At 55.1% G+C, this 14,511-nt stretch overlaps 5 protein-coding genes across 5 annotated transcripts; 1 reads left to right on the top strand and 4 right to left on the bottom strand.

Moving 5' to 3' along the window:
* Positions 1–88: 88 nt before the first annotated feature.
* On the bottom strand, positions 89–1,707 carry B0I36DRAFT_91360 (uncharacterized protein). Its single transcript, XM_046163576.1, has 3 exons — positions 1,552–1,707; positions 698–1,273; positions 89–601 (listed from the first exon to the last, which is right to left on the bottom strand). The coding sequence occupies exons 2-3, from the start codon at positions 1,239–1,241 to the stop codon at positions 438–440; spliced, it is 708 nt and encodes a 235-aa protein (XP_046015437.1). The 5' UTR covers positions 1,242–1,273; positions 1,552–1,707; the 3' UTR covers positions 89–437.
* A 466-nt stretch (positions 1,708–2,173) lies between these two features.
* B0I36DRAFT_91320 (cytidine deaminase-like protein) lies at positions 2,174–3,037 on the bottom strand. The gene is made up of 3 exons (XM_046163575.1): positions 2,579–3,037; positions 2,425–2,506; positions 2,174–2,367 (listed from the first exon to the last, which is right to left on the bottom strand). The coding sequence occupies exons 1-3, from the start codon at positions 2,944–2,946 to the stop codon at positions 2,305–2,307; spliced, it is 513 nt and encodes a 170-aa protein (XP_046015436.1). The 5' UTR covers positions 2,947–3,037; the 3' UTR covers positions 2,174–2,304.
* A 711-nt stretch (positions 3,038–3,748) lies between these two features.
* B0I36DRAFT_318144 (uncharacterized protein) lies at positions 3,749–4,922 on the top strand. The gene has a single exon (XM_046153250.1). The coding sequence runs from the start codon at positions 4,144–4,146 to the stop codon at positions 4,813–4,815; it is 672 nt and encodes a 223-aa protein (XP_046015435.1). The 5' UTR covers positions 3,749–4,143; the 3' UTR covers positions 4,816–4,922.
* Positions 4,923–4,964: 42 nt separating this feature from the next.
* On the bottom strand, positions 4,965–6,811 carry B0I36DRAFT_91312 (Alpha/Beta hydrolase protein). Its single transcript, XM_046163574.1, has 3 exons — positions 6,261–6,811; positions 6,049–6,189; positions 4,965–5,981 (listed from the first exon to the last, which is right to left on the bottom strand). Exons 1-3 carry the CDS (start codon positions 6,516–6,518, stop codon positions 5,115–5,117), a joined length of 1,266 nt encoding a protein of 421 aa, XP_046015434.1. The 5' UTR covers positions 6,519–6,811; the 3' UTR covers positions 4,965–5,114.
* A 633-nt stretch (positions 6,812–7,444) lies between these two features.
* On the bottom strand, positions 7,445–14,253 carry B0I36DRAFT_372877 (succinate flavoprotein subunit; the record flags this gene model as incomplete). Its single annotated transcript, XM_046160151.1, is given in 17 exon segments — positions 7,445–7,664; positions 7,727–8,950; positions 9,009–9,198; positions 9,251–9,330; position 9,404; positions 9,460–9,517; positions 9,591–9,664; positions 9,932–10,140; positions 11,081–11,154; positions 11,174–11,809; positions 11,866–11,905; positions 11,915–11,925; positions 11,935–12,963; positions 13,021–13,383; positions 13,438–13,746; positions 13,814–14,035; positions 14,194–14,253. Coding segments are annotated over 17 exon segments (4,800 nt in total).
* Between the last annotated feature and the right edge of the window lie 258 nt (positions 14,254–14,511).

Below are 14,511 nucleotides of genomic sequence, written 5' to 3'. Positions count from 1 at the left end.
GACTGCAGCACACAGATCTGCATGGGAGTATCTTTCTATCGCGAGGGTAGAAATAGCTTGATGTAATCTATAAACCTTATCGCAGGCTATAAATAACTAGGTTCTAGATGTACTTTCAGTAGCAGAGTCTATTACAGCTAGTCTCATTACTCAGTCCTGGTTCGATACTGTCTTTCCACCTCAGAACAACATTTCCTAAGAGATTGGCATATATACTCTTACGCCCAACAATCTTACAGCAATCTTCTCCTTCACAGGAGAATTGCAGATCGAAGGGTCTATCAGCACTACGAGCGCAATATATACAGCTATCAATTCCAAGAGAATCACATCTTCCAACCATGCTCGCTGACGAAGGGGGTACTTGCGATGGAAGCCTGTCGGTATGCTGATGTGGTCTTATTTTCTTCCCACAGAGAGAGCAGTAGTATTGAGCACTACTCGGGTGCCGTCGGCCATCTGTCTCCCATTGAGAGACTGTGTAAGGGACCAGGTAGGATCATCCATTTCCTGGATCTGGGCTTATCAAACTGCTCGAATGGCGCTACTTCTTTGGCTTTCATGATGTCCTCGCGCAAGCTCATAAAAAAAGGATGCAGAGCTATGGGATCAGTGGTTCAGCAAACAGAAAAGATGGCCCCATTTTATGAAACCCAAAAAGAAATGAAATACGCAAGAGAATAGAGTACCGACTAACCGCTTATATAGTCGCGAATCGTGAGATAGTCGCGCTCAGGAGGAGGAACGACCTTCAGCGTCAACGCCCTTTTCCCGATCGGCCGCTCCTCTCCGCAGCATCGGATGAGGTATTCCGTGTCGGAATCCTCCTCCCAGCTGCCATCCTCCTTCATTTCCTTGGCGTACGGCCTCACATCATCGTCGAGATCTCCATAAGTGACAAACTTCGCGCCGGCGCAATAACGATGGCACTCGACCCAGTCCCGCTCGTACACATTGAGCTCCCTCATCTCGGCCGTGATAGAGGAGATCTTGACCGGAGTGGTGAGAGGAAGGTCCGCAATATCATGCCATTTGTCGGTGGTTGGATCGTAGAATGGCTCGAGACCGATTGCTGTTCGCCGTTCAGCGGCAACGGAGATGGCTGCGGGATACTCGCCTTCGAGAGGCCAGTGGATGCGCCAGTACCCCTTTGAATAAGTGAGAGACTTCCGTGCGCACTTGAGTTCGGACCATGAGGGATACGGAGGCTGGTCCGTTGAGTCCTCGTTCGAGGTTGCCATGTTGCGTAAATTGGCGGGAGTGCGCAGCAAGACTGGGCGTTGTAAGTCAGTTGCCCTGAAGAGAAAGTCCAAAAGGATGGAAGAATTTAGGGCATGCTAAGCTACTTATAAGGCAGCTTGCCGACCTTGATTCGCTGGCACCAAGGGCACGGTGCCACAAACTAGCCGGTCCACTGCAGGTGAACCCTGCGATGTTGGTTCATGTTGAATGCTTGATGGCGGTAAAGTCAAATTGCAAACCAACAGTGGTGGATTATTCAGAAGCTTAGCTCCTTTGGAGGTGTGGGCCGTTTGGGAAACCTGAGGTTACCTGATGATGGAAAGGCCCCTATATATTCTGCAGCCTCTCAGCGAGACCAATGGTTGGTTGTCGTGAGTCAGATTATGACACAAAACCACCAACATTCGGGCCATACCAACCATTTGCGTCTCCAGTGGGCCTTTCGAGACCAGACTTGTGGACATTTGCTGAGCACCAATAGACACGCTCAGTCGACCGGAACGAAGTGAGGCGTTTCCGCTGGGCATCTTGGGCCCGGAAGTCCACATCAAATTTCCCTTTCCTGGACGATAACAACAACCATAATTCGTCTCCAGCACTCGGTTGATTTTCACATTGCTCGGGTTCACACATTTTCCATGTGTTCAATATGTTCAGTAGAGGTCCATAACTCGCAGAGGACAGGTTCTGGGTATCCTGTTTGGCCACGCTTTTGCTGAAGCTCGGTATAACGATGCTGCACCGCTGCTCTTCATTGAAACGACCTCTATGGCCCCCGCTGTTTGCGACATGGTGCAACATTCTCTCACACCGGGCATACTCGTCGTATGATCTATAGGGCCAACGACAGCCGCCGAGAACCTTGTATGCCGAAGCCGACGAAAACCTGGAGGGACTCAAGGGCGGACCATTCCCCTCAAAATATTGGTAAGCACCGAACGCCTTCGTGCGCCGAGTTTCGTCTTTGGTGCTGTAACCTGGCGTGTTTCAATGGTTCTGTGCCGCTCCAGCATATGCCGCCCCATGGTATCTCCAAGATACAAATCATAGCACGGTCACGGATTACTGCGGAGGCAGCGAGCTTGCTGGTGGCAAAGCTTCGGGCCCAAACGAGAGAGGCAGGAGCTGTCTCGCCGTGTTAGCCACCTGAAAATGCAAGAAGGCTTCTTCTGGAATGCTTACCTCTTGCAGCCGAAGGACAGTGTAGTTCTCATCCTTGTCGAACATGATGATTGGTCCCTCCAAAGCGCAAAACTCGCGGATGCTAAAAAAGCCAGACTGTCAGCCTTGAAGCAAGCAATGAGAAGAGTCGGAAAGCCAGGCCCCGAGAACGTACAACTGACGGCACATGCCGCAAGGACTGGCGGGGGGAGCGATGTCTGTGGCAACAGCAACGGCCCTGAGCTTGCGGTGGCCCTCGGTGACGGCCTTTGCGATGGCGACCCGCTCGGCACAGGTGCCTACAGGATATGAGGCGTTCTCGACGTTGGCGCCGTCGAAGTAGGCGTTGTCGACAGAGATGACCGAGGCGCCGACGCGGAAGCGGCTGTATGGGCAGTAGGCTGTGGCCTTTGCCGCAACACAACGCTTGCGGAGCTCGTGGAACTCATTGACGGTCAGGCCGTATGTCTTGCACGTGTCCTCGACGCGGGCGGCGTCGCTGGCTGGGGTGGCGGTCCACGCCGGGATGGTCGATGTTGCCATGGTTTCTACAGGTGACTGCTTGAATGGATGAATCTAGAGTCTTTCTTTAATCGGGCAAGAAGTAGTAGATTTCTGCGCCTAGGTATTCCCTTTCCAGAGTTGGGAGAAAGGGGTAGTTGTTGTCTCCGAGGTCACCTGCTCTCCCCACAACCAGTCTTTGTCCCAGTGCGGAGGCCGTGATGTTAGTGCGTGGAGGCGGCCGCCGAACCGGCGCACTCCGGCGGTGCCAGATAGAGCTCGGCGCTGGACATGGTCAGCAGCGCCAGGCACAACAGGCAGGTCTTCATATCTTTGGTCGCGTGTGTGCCTGGTACTGCAGACTTGGGTAAGCATGAGTCCAAAGTATTGGACTGGTTCATGGTCAGATTACTGCACAATACACGACTTGTAGCCCGAGTCTGGCAACCACCCCACTGGTGGTGACGACTGCCTCTGAGCCCAGGCTGGATCACCTCAAATGGTTGAGATGCATCTCTCTCTATCCCCAACACTTTTGTACAGAACCCTTACATTTTCGAGTAAAAGCACTTGGAAGTCGACGAAACTCGCTCATCTCTTTTCATCTGTAGTCGTTGATCCCTCTGCGAGACAGTCCCAGCAACAGCCGCTTCCACCCATAAAGGTTGCTGGCAGGAAGGTGCCTACAGTGGGGACCCCACCGTTTGACAGACCCCGCCATGGATAAGAGCACAGAGCTACTAGCACGGGCCTATCGCTAGCTTCATAGACCCAACAGCAAACGGCGGCCTTGCCCGGCTCAATTGTCCACGCTGCACACGCGAGCCTCCAATTTCTGGTCCCCAGGCGAGAATGACGAAGTTCTTCAAATGGCCCTTCTAGGAATTGTCCGATTACAATGTGTCACGGCGGATCCTCGTGCCGGATCCAGCATGATCTGTCAGCCAGAAAATCCGGTTTGGAGCCCCATTGCGTGACGTCAGTTTGCGCGCGGCCACGGGCATCGCAGTGGAAGCACGGCCAGCCATGCCGACACAAAGTTAACAAAAAGGGACCTTGCTCGGCCTGGCACCTGTCAGGAACTAGCAAGCAAGAGTCAATCATATACACATGCGAAGGGGGCCCAGTAGAAATCTTCAGGACAACCACAGGGCTTCCTGTCGAGCCCAAATTGCAGATCCAGAATCCCAACTACTACCCGCAACAGACAAAAAAACGAATTAGACGCCCGCCGCCGCCATGCCGCACCCATTCCACCCCGACGACTTCCCCCTCAACGAGGATGTCTACCTCGAGCCGACCAAGATCTTCTATGTCAAAGGAGGTATCCACTTCAAGGGCGATGCCTTCATCTACGAGCTCACCGACAAGATCCGCAAGCCCTTTGACGACTTCAGCTCCTCGTTCCAGAAGGAGGCGGCAAAAGTCGCCCAGCGCATGTCCGAGGGTAACGAGGAAAAAGGCCAGCAGCCAGAGCCGCCAAAGTACACCATCACCTCGAGCGGCTCCATGATGCGGACGCTCAAGACCATGGTCGACCAGAAGGGCGAGAAGGTCTGTGACCTCAACATGACGTTTGTCTCGTTTGACAACTCGACCATCCGCTTCCCCCCCGGGAGCGAGCACTCAAGGCACGCCATCGAGATGTACCCCGTCGACGACAAGCTGGCCGACAAGCACGAGGCCTTTATCAAGAACAGCATCCCCTACTTCTGGGACCTGACGCAGGGCGGCCAGATCGGCTACCTCCAAAAGTGCCTCAACCAGAAGCGCTGCGAGATTGCCCAGTGCACGCCCTGGGGCATGGGCAAGGACCTGATCCTGGCGCTCAACGGCGAGGAGCTGGACGAGGTGGTTGCGCTGACGACTTGCCTGATCCTACTCAACGGCCGTAATGCTATGGACCACTAAGATCAGAGTGAGTGAGGTTTGGTTGGGAGAAGGGAAGGAAAGAGCATTTTAATGAGCACGAGATCATGTCCCAATAATGTATGACACGGCGTTAACGATTTTGTAAACATCTGATTTATTCCAATGTCAACAATCTATCCTGTTGTTCAAACGACGATTCTAGAAACATGGCTGAACGCGGAAAACCAAGTCTAATGCAGAGGGGGGAGAACAAACGTGTCAATAGGTGGCCCCCCAAAGATGGCCAGACCTCGCTCAGATCTTTTCCTCTCTGATATTTTTGGCCATCCTTCCCCTTTTCACGAATCCTGCGCCCAGCCCCAAAACTCGTAGATCTGCTCGACCACCTTATTCGGGTGCGTGAACGGGAAGTTGTGTCCGCCGGGCACGACGCGCCAGAACACGTTCCCTTCCCCGCCCAGCAGCGGAAGCGCATCTTCGGCATAATCCTCCTTGTTCACCAGGGTGTCGTGCCTGCCGAGCAGCACGGCCGTGGTGCCAGGGGCCCGGCGCGCGAGCTTGCGCCAGTGCTCGTGCTGGTCGAGCATGGGCGCGAAGCGCACCGTCGACATGAAGGCCGGGACGAACCCGTCGTGGTGGTGGATGGTCCAGTTGACGAACTCGCCCACGCGCTTCTCGGTCGCCGTGGGCTCGGCGTCCGGCCGGTCCAGCGGGTCCACAACCTCCTGCAGCGCGGCGTCCTCGAACGTCTCCCTGCCCGTCGCCGATGACGACGAGGTGGCCTGCGGTGGCCCGGAGGCTGTACCGTTGCCGTTAGCGTTGCCGTTGCTGGCAATGGCGGCCGGCTTGCGCTTCGCCACCGAGTTGGCAATGGGCTTGCCCAGCCGCCGCTTCGTCAGGTACGCGAGCAGCCGCTCGGGAATGATGCCCGAGGTGAAAATGAGCCGGGTCATGCGGCCAAAGTTCTCTGGGCGGATGATGCCCGCAGGCGCGAGCAGGATGAGCGTGTCGACCATGTGCGGGAACGCAGCGGCAAAGTTGGCCGCGATGCCGCCGCCGAGGGAGTAGCCGACGATGCTGAAGGCGTTGTTGCCAGTCCAGGCCAGGGGCGAGGAGGCGAGGACCAAGAGGATCTGTGTGGTGTAGAGCCGTGAGTCGTACTCGACGTCTCCGGGAGCGTCCGAGTATCCGCGGCCAAAGAGATCCTTGGGGTTGAAAGCCATGAGTACGGGTGGCACACGGTGGGACTGATCACTGGCAGGGGTCACTTACAAAAAGCATAACACGGCAGCCTCGCTCGGCGAGAGGACGGACAATGTCCTCAAGGGTCATGCACGAGGTGCTGATGCCGTGGACGAAAAGAACCTTGCGGCCGTCCTCGGGGCCGAACTCGTAGACATGGATGCTACCATACTGCACGTAGCAATGATTAGCACGACGGTCACCTCTACTTGGAGGTGGGCGAGGGTTGAAGTGCGACTCACGGGAGTTTCAACATCGCGACCGCCGGGGAAGTGATCATGCGTGTACACAATCTTGTCCCTCTCCGCCTTGGGTATCCTAGGCAGACTCGTGGTGACCGGGCCCCGGATTATGCGTTGGCGTTGAGGCCACAGGGCGATCCGGCTCAGGGCCAGAAAGGCGACGGTGGCTACCACGGTCGTCGCAACGAGTGTGGCGGCGGTTGGCTGGGCGCTCTGACTGTCAGAGGGATTACCCATGCACTTTGATATAGCCTCCATGACTGCGAGGCTTGTGGATCTCTACTTGGAAACACGCAGCTGAGGTGGTTGTGTGTCTGGAGTGAAGAGAAAACGCACGCTGCCGAGGGAGTGGACGTGACTATCACGAGTCAGATTTGCGAGATGTCGTTGGTGGTGGGGCTGATTGACAGCAAGGAGACAAGTCCGCGGGCTCACGAGACGAGCGGATTGACGAATTAGGACTGGCAGTTACAGAGAGTGCGTTACCAAGGGGAAATAAAAACAAAGGGTATCGTGCGAGCCAGGCGATAACTTGGAGAGAAGGAGTGCGAGTGCACGAGAGGGACGGACCTCGGGAGAGATAAGGTGTTCCAGGCACGGCAGGGCTGATAGCCCGTCAGGTGTCACCCACACCCAGCGCCACGTGGGGGCCCGACTCATCCAGAGAAGCAAAGCGCCTTACTTACCACCTTGGCAATCCCAACACGTACCAGCAGTGCGACCAAGCACTAGCCTCCATTGTTCAGAACTGCCAACAAGGCAATGTTCGACACTATGATACAGGGAAAATAACATGTGCTGATGCCCACGGGAGAAATTCACCAAAAACAGAACACGGACAGGAACAACAGATTTGGAACTTCTTGTAATTTTTGACAGACAAAATAAAGCGAATGCTAAGCGAATCCTGTACACATGCGCCTGAGAGCTCGCCTAGGATTACACAAGCCCCTTCTCAACGCCACACTCTTCAACATGGTATGACTGCTGGCGGGGCTTTCTCATCATCTCCTTTCCGAGACTTCTCTCGCTTCTGAGCGGTCAGACTCCCGCTTCGGGATAGCGATTAATTCGAGGCCTCTCGCTCCTGCTCCGGGACTAATCATCTGCTGACATTGACGATCCGGTCAATCGCATGCTGAAACATGATCGAGCCTGAGCCAAGATGCCAACACCGCAATCGCTTAGTAGGTGCGCTTGAAAGGAGGGACGGGCTTGCACTCGGCCTCATCAAGCGTCGTGGCAATGACGCCTCTGTAGGTGAGGTCGATCTTGCCGTGGGGCTGCTTCTGGTAGGTCAGGGTGTGCTTCATCCAGTTCTCGTCGTCACGCTCAGGGAAGTCCTCGCGGGCGTGGGCACCACGAGACTCCTTGCGGTTGGCGGCGGCAACAGCGGTTTGGGTACTAAAAGGTATGTCAATAGCTGAACGTGCTGTCAGGGGGTCATCAAAGTCAGGTCAGCTTACGCGCAAGTGAGCAAGTTTCTCAGCTCAAGGGTCTCAACGAGATCCGAGTTCCAGATCATGCTGCGGTCCTTGATGCCCACCTGGGAGAAAGTGCCATCGATCTCGGTAACCTTCTGGACACCCTCGTCCAAGCTCTCCTGGGTACGGAAGACCGAGACATCCGTCTGCATAGCCTTCTGCATCGCCAGTCTGATCTCCGCAGTGCTCTTGGGTCCATCAGATTTGCGAACCTTGTCAAGGTCCTCAATAGAAGCAGCACCAGCATCGGCGCTAATGGGCTTGTGGGCAGCTCCCGGGGTGCCCTTGTCGCGAATGGTGTGGGCGACGGCACGGCCAAAGACGACGAGGTCGAGCAGCGAGTTGGCACCAAGGCGGTTGGCACCGTGGACGGAAACGCAAGCGGCCTCACCGCAAGCGTACAGACCATTGACAACCTTGTCCTTGCCGTTCTCGTCCAGGGTGATGACCTCACCAGTGTACTTGGTCGGGATACCACCCATGTTGTAGTGGACAGTGGGCAGGACGGGAATAGGCTGCTTGGTGACATCAACACCGGCGAAGATGGCGGCAGTCTCAGAGATACCGGGGAGACGCTCGGCAAGAATCTCGGCGGGCAAGTGGCTGAGCTGGAGGTAGATGTGGTCCTTATCGGGACCAACACCACGGCCCTCGCGGATCTCGAGAGTCATGGACCGGGAGACGACATCGCGAGAAGCAAGATCCTTGGCAGTCGGGGCGTAACGCTCCATGAAACGCTCACCCTCAGAGTTGAGCAGGTAACCACCCTCACCGCGAGAACCCTCAGTGATCAGGCAGCCAGCTCCGTAGATACCAGTAGGGTGGAACTGGACGAACTCCAGATCCTGGTTAGGCAGACCGGCACGAGCGACCATAGCCATTCCGTCACCGGTACAGGTGTGGGCAGATGTGCAGCTGAAGTAAGCGCGTCCGTATCCTCCAGTGGCAAGAACGGTGTGGTTGGCCATGAATCTGTGAAGTGTACCGTCCTCCTGGTTGTAAGCGAGAATACCGCGGCACTCGCCATCCTCCATAATCAGGTCAATAGCGAAGTACTCGATGAAGTAGTCGGTGTTGTATCGCAGGGACTGGCCGTAGAGAGTGTGGAGAAGAGCGTGGCCGGTACGGTCAGCGGCAGCGCAGCAGCGGTAAGCCTGACCACCCTTTCCATAGTCCTTGGACTGACCACCGAAGGCACGCTGGTAGCTACATGGGATATCTCGATCAGTGTCTGCCACACAAACAAGACCCAGGATCAACCTACATCTTGCCATCCTCGGTTCTGGAGAATGGGCAGCCGTAGTTCTCGAGCTCGATAATAGAAGCAGGGGCCTCTCGTGTCATGTAGTGAATCGCATCCTGGTCACCGAGCCAATCGGAACCCTTGACCGTGTCGTACATGTGCCACCTCCAGTCGTCCTCGTGCATGTTGCCAAGAGCGGCGTTGATACCACCTGCAATCGTGTCAGACATATGTGGTTGTGTAGAGGGTTCGGGCCTTCTTACCCTGAGCGGCGACTGTGTGCGAACGTGTCGGGAAAAGCTTGGAGATGACGGCGGTCTTGAAACCAGCCTCGGCAAGGCCACTATGAGTCCTGTTAGTATAATATCGGCCACCGTTATGCTAGCACCGCGGTACGCGGCGCAGAAATTACTGACACTACAATATAGTCAGCATTTGTCAAGAACTTCATTCAGGGAACGGGGAGAAAGACATCCTGCTCTCAAACCGGCGCCACCAGCACCGCACACGATCGCGTCGTACTCATGATCCTGTTCAGACGAATGTGAGAGTCTGTCGTGATGTGTTGTGGTGTTTTGGGGGGTTGGCGGTTGCCAAACGTACGATGACCGGGTATTTGTTGCTGATGTGCACATTTGCCTCCTTGGCACGGAGATTGTTATTTGTCCAGATGCGAGCTATTAAAAGATTGAGTTAGAGAGCTGTTGTTGTCGGGCTGGAAGGTCGTCGCAAGAATATGGGATGCGTACAAGCAGGGCGGGTCGAGGAGAACGCCCGGGACTGGACACGCGCGAACTATTGCGATATTTCCATCAGCAAAAGCACATCATCGCCAGGTTTGACTTCGATGCGGCATGATGCGCGCGGAAGAGTTGGTCGTGGTCGGGTGATCATGATGAGCTTCGGCTTGCAATCCTCGGGTTGCCGCCCAATTGCGCCGGAACCGCCACAATGTCCCCGACCGCCGCTCTCATCCGAGCATCGCAACGGAGTGACCAGGAATGCAACGTACGGCAGAGCCAGTGGCGAGCCTCCGCATGGCCATCGAAGACGCCATGGCTGATATTTTTTCGAACGCTGCAAGAAACGTGAGCGGCTGCGGGGAACAAGTCGGAAAGGCGCCGCGCAAGATGATCGGTGCAGACGAACCCAGCTACGACTCGGCGCTGTATTTCGAGGTTGTCACGCGGAAGATGCGAGTGGGCGAAATAAGTCCCCAGGCGGACGGAGATGGGGTTGCTCGTGGTCGGGAGCGGGAGAGGTGGAGGTCGAAATCGCCTCTTCCGGGCGCCTGGGCAGTGGATGATGAGTACAACCCATGGCCCCGGGTGCCGGCCCTGGGCCAATCGGAGCCGGCGTAATTCAGATCGCCCTTCCCTTGAACCGAGGTCTTGCCGACCAATCATGTTTATGGTAGGGCCATTTTAGTGGGTCCCTTTCCAGCCGCCGGGAACCCTTCTTTGATATATCTTGAACGTTGCAACTCTGCTCTTGTGTCAATTGTAACTCATGAGCTGCTCACCGTAATCAGGGGATTTCAATTCCTTAGCACGCACCTCCTTCCAAATGATCGGACGGTCGCGTGGCGATTGGCCATCTCGTGGCAGTCCCGAAGTGGGTCCCGAGAAATGGACGGGTAACCATCGCGGGCTGGCACAAATGGCCGAGAAATTGAGCATACCAGGAACTTAGCATACTGACTTTTCAGGAAACTGTATTCGTGCTGACCACACAGGCTGTCGAAAGCCGAGGAGCTTCATTTTGAAGATTGGAGGCTTCCATGACCGGCCAGCCGGTGTAGTTTACATACCTTTAATGTCTAATCCTGAGGGCCCTCTCAATGAACGACACAGCATTCCCCGCCGCCTGTGTAAACACCAAGTGAGCTTTTCCGTCATGTTTCACTTTGCGTCCTCATCTACCTCATGCCGACCGTCTCGGAACGACGACTTTAGTCCTTGGAGTACAAACAAATGAGCGGTCCAGCGTCCCAGGAGGCCGACATATCCCAGTCTCATTAGACACATTAATGGCAAAGTCCTTTACCCCCTCAGGCCATGCGTACAGTTTCGTGGACTACCAGCCCTCTGCACCTCTGCACCTCTGCACCTCTGGATCCCAACCTGGACGAATGAAGCTGACCAAGCCCGGCTTTTCTTTGTTCTATCTATCTATGGAGCAAGCACATTCCTGAGCATGGCCAGGAAGTTATCCCGTAGCTTATGTACCTCGCTAACAGACGGCTTGGCAGGCTCGCCTGCGCTTCGCCTCAGTCTATCCTGCTTCTTTGACCGGCGCCGGCGCTCCGCCTCTATCGGATCTAGTTCCTCCTCCTCGGCCGCTTCGGCCTCCTCATCAGAGCCGTCATCGTAGTTCATATCTTCGAGGTCCATCTCATCGAGGCCAAAGTCACTCGCGCTGAAGCTCGGCATGCCTGGCAATGTGGAGTCTACTCCTACTTCACCCTCAGCAGCCATCTTCTGACGCGTCTTGTCGTGGTGCCACTTCTTGCGGGCTTCTTGCCAAGATATGAGCTCGTTGATCTCGTTGACAGCCTTTTCCCGGTCAATGAGGTTGGTGCTAACGCCACCCTCAAAGACGGCATTGATGTCGATCGAGCCACCAGCTGGACCCTTGCGAAGAAACTCGAGGATGCCTTCGATCCATCCCATGAGGGCCGTGAAGAGGCCGTTGTCGTGTGTATGCACCTCATGGACGAACTTGTAAAAGTTGTGCTCATGTCGAGCACACAGGTCAATAAAGGCCTGGACGGTCTGATTAGGATCGGCTGATGCATCCTGTTCTCGGCAACGTTCAACAACCTGGGATATAATGTCAGTAATGCGATGATACAGCCACTTCTGACGAGACTGCTTACTTGTATCATGTCGTCAACAAACACACTGAAGTCTGTGATGCTGTTGTACACGTTCGCCGACTTGTAAACCCGGACAAGAGGCTCATAGAAGATGTGGAAAAGGTCCCGGAAGAGCTGCAAGGTGACGGGCTCCTCAATCAGCTGCAGCATCATGGTCTTGTCTCGCTGACGCGTCTGGAGTTTCATGAGCTGCTTGAGGTGTGAGAAGAACTGAGCGCCCTGCTTGAGCTCCGCGTCGATATTCTCTACCGCACTATTAAACGCGACGTATGCGTTGTATAGGCGAGTGATCTGTTCTGGGGTCAGAGCCGGCTCAATCAGTTCTGACCTTAGCGCAGCAACGATGATGTCGACATCATCGGCAACAGCTTCTTCTCGAATTGCCTCTTTGATGGGCTCATCTGCCTCGCTGAACGTCTTGAGTTTCAACACGAGAAGGTCGTCCTCGATCTTGGCAGAGACAGCGTCGATCGACCTCTGGTAGTTCTTGATGCCATCGTTGAGAGCCGCCGAGAAGATGCGCTGGAGCAGCGACCGAGATCCCCACGGCTGAGCAAGGAACAGGTCGAGGACGCCGGACATGACAGCAGCAGGGTTTGCGATTCTGATGACGTTCTTGAGCAGCGTGTAAGGGATGAGTGAGTGTATCCTCTTGAGCTGGGCAAACAGTTCCGGGGAATTGTCTTCAGCCAAGAAGAGATGGTAGACGACGGCTGCAATCTCTATGCGCAGCCATTCGGCAAACTTTTGATATTTGACGCTGAGCTCTGGGATGGTCTCCTTCTCCTTGATTTCTTGGAAGAGGTTGGTGAGCCCATTGGATTCCACAATGTCGCGGCGGAATTGCTCCATGTAAACGTCTAGCTCAGCCGCGCGCTTCCGTGCGATCTCGTAGAACTTCTTCTGCTCCTCGACTCTCTTCTCGTCAACGACTTTCCGCCGGGCGATGTCCTCCACGTCTTCGTCAGTCGGTGTGATGTGGTTTAGAGTAAGGAACTCGTCGATCGCTTTTGTTCCAGCAATTTGCGGGCTTTGCAGCAGTTGCCTCAGGAATGCCCTCAATGATATACGCTGGTTTTCTCTCCATAGTATCGTATTCTAGAATTTGTTGTTAGTCAACACGTCCTCTTCCAAATAGCTCGCGTTGAAACATACCTCAGCCTTGGGACTTCCCGCCCTGGAGCCATCTGTAGATGGGCGTGGAGATGCACGAAGGGAGGACGCCGTCGACCTGTTTCGGCGATGATCCCGAACCGACAGGTTTTTCATTGATGCTGCAAGTCCATTACCCCGATTCACTGTCGACATGGAAGACACACTAGAAGCGTCGGAATCGGCACCATCACCAGCGAAGAGACCAGTGGCGTCAGTGTCGGACTTGTTCTTCTTCGGCAAGGGAGGCAAGATCTTTCCAGGCAGTTCGGTCCGTAGTCGCTTGTGCAATTTGACAAAGTCGCCATAGCGTCTGGAGATGTAGTACTCGAGCTCGCCTTTCCTGTGCGCACGGAGAATGAATTCCTGTACTCGAAGTCAGCTTTCCGTCTACGAATTCGGGCCACTTATAAGACTCACTGCATGTTTGTGATACCGAATGTTGCGTCGCTCTGAAGTAATATGTACGCCAGCGACGTTGACGTCCCAGCCGTTGATAAAGTTTCCCTGAGGCATGGTGTTGAGCACACCGGTGTCGATTGCGTCTCGATCAACAATCTCCATCTCAGCGAACCTTATTCGCTCTTCGAAGCCGGAAGAGGTGGGAATGCCCGACACCATCATGAGCTCCACCAGCTTTCTGCATTTTATCGCAAGCTTGCGGCGCTTGGTCTCTTCTAATCTGTCTTCGGAGGATGAAATGGACTTGTTCGCAAAGGACTCAAGGAACTGCAGCAATCCAACAAAGACATCAGCGGCGCTCTGTACGTATAGCGCGGACTTTTGAAACACATACCATCTGCAACTTATCCTGCCAAAACTCCTTCTCCTTGGCCTTGTCGAGAAATGGGAACTCGCGAACATGGTGTACAAAGATGTAGCGAAGTAAGGGGAGCTCCGAGTCGAGAGGAGAGACCTCGCCAAATTCTGACTTAAACGGTGCGCCGAACCTGCGCAGCGCCGTCGGGGAGTTGAGCTCGGAGATTTCCCAGTGGACCTGCTCAGAGATAAGCTCGCGCTTGAGATCTGATTCTGTGTTAGTACTGGTGTACAAAGCTGCTGCTAGAGCTACAGGACTGAGGACGACGAACAGTGCTCTTGCTTGCCGGTAAGCATTTGGCCAGACGGGGGAGAAGCAGCTTCGTGGGATGGGTTGCTGCTGGCCGTCGTAGGGACCCCGCCATTCAGGGCGGCAGACTGGCCGCTGGGCGGCGCTGACGTAGTAGTTGTGGCCATTGCTGCGGTGCTGATCGCCTCGGCTGGTCGCTCAATAAGCTCTGTAGTGGTCCTCTGTGCCCGCACCTGGTGCTTTGTCAAGCAGTGGTGAAGCTGGTCTTCAGCTCGAGGATAAGGAAGAGCGAGAGGGAAGAAGGACGGAGGCTGCGCTTATTTGGCAGAGCTGGGAGCTTGCGCAGCGACGCCGTGGATTGTCGAGCGCCTGGGCTAGCTAGCGCGATGAGGTCAGCTTTTGGCGGGACCGCATGGGCATTACAA

Source organism: Microdochium trichocladiopsis (genome assembly GCF_020744255.1).
Source record: "Microdochium trichocladiopsis strain MPI-CAGE-CH-0230 chromosome Unknown B0I36scaffold_3, whole genome shotgun sequence".
In the NCBI taxonomy this organism is placed as follows: domain Eukaryota; kingdom Fungi; phylum Ascomycota; class Sordariomycetes; order Xylariales; family Microdochiaceae; genus Microdochium; species Microdochium trichocladiopsis.
Note: the sequence above shows the minus strand (reverse complement) of the source record. Positions and strands in the feature narration are given on the sequence as shown.

Coding starts and splice junctions, on each gene's coding strand:
- B0I36DRAFT_91360 (XM_046163576.1), bottom strand. CDS start 1,241: ATGGCAACCTCGAACGAGGACTCAACGGACCAGCCTCCGTATCCCTCA. Junction 602..697: donor GATTCGCGACTATATAAGCG/GTTAGTCGGTAC, acceptor CTGATCCCATAG/CTCTGCATCCTTTTTTTATG.
- B0I36DRAFT_91320 (XM_046163575.1), bottom strand. CDS start 2,946: ATGGCAACATCGACCATCCCGGCGTGGACCGCCACCCCAGCCAGCGAC. Junction 2,507..2,578: donor TGCGGCATGTGCCGTCAGTT/GTACGTTCTCGG, acceptor TGGCTTTTTTAG/CATCCGCGAGTTTTGCGCTT. Junction 2,368..2,424: donor CTGTCCTTCGGCTGCAAGAG/GTAAGCATTCCA, acceptor ACGGCGAGACAG/CTCCTGCCTCTCTCGTTTGG.
- B0I36DRAFT_91312 (XM_046163574.1), bottom strand. CDS start 6,518: ATGGAGGCTATATCAAAGTGCATGGGTAATCCCTCTGACAGTCAGAGC. Junction 6,190..6,260: donor GTCGCGATGTTGAAACTCCC/GTGAGTCGCACT, acceptor TGCTACGTGCAG/TATGGTAGCATCCATGTCTA. Junction 5,982..6,048: donor GCTGCCGTGTTATGCTTTTT/GTAAGTGACCCC, acceptor TTCAACCCCAAG/GATCTCTTTGGCCGCGGATA.
- B0I36DRAFT_318144 (XM_046153250.1), top strand. CDS start 4,144: ATGCCGCACCCATTCCACCCCGACGACTTCCCCCTCAACGAGGATGTC.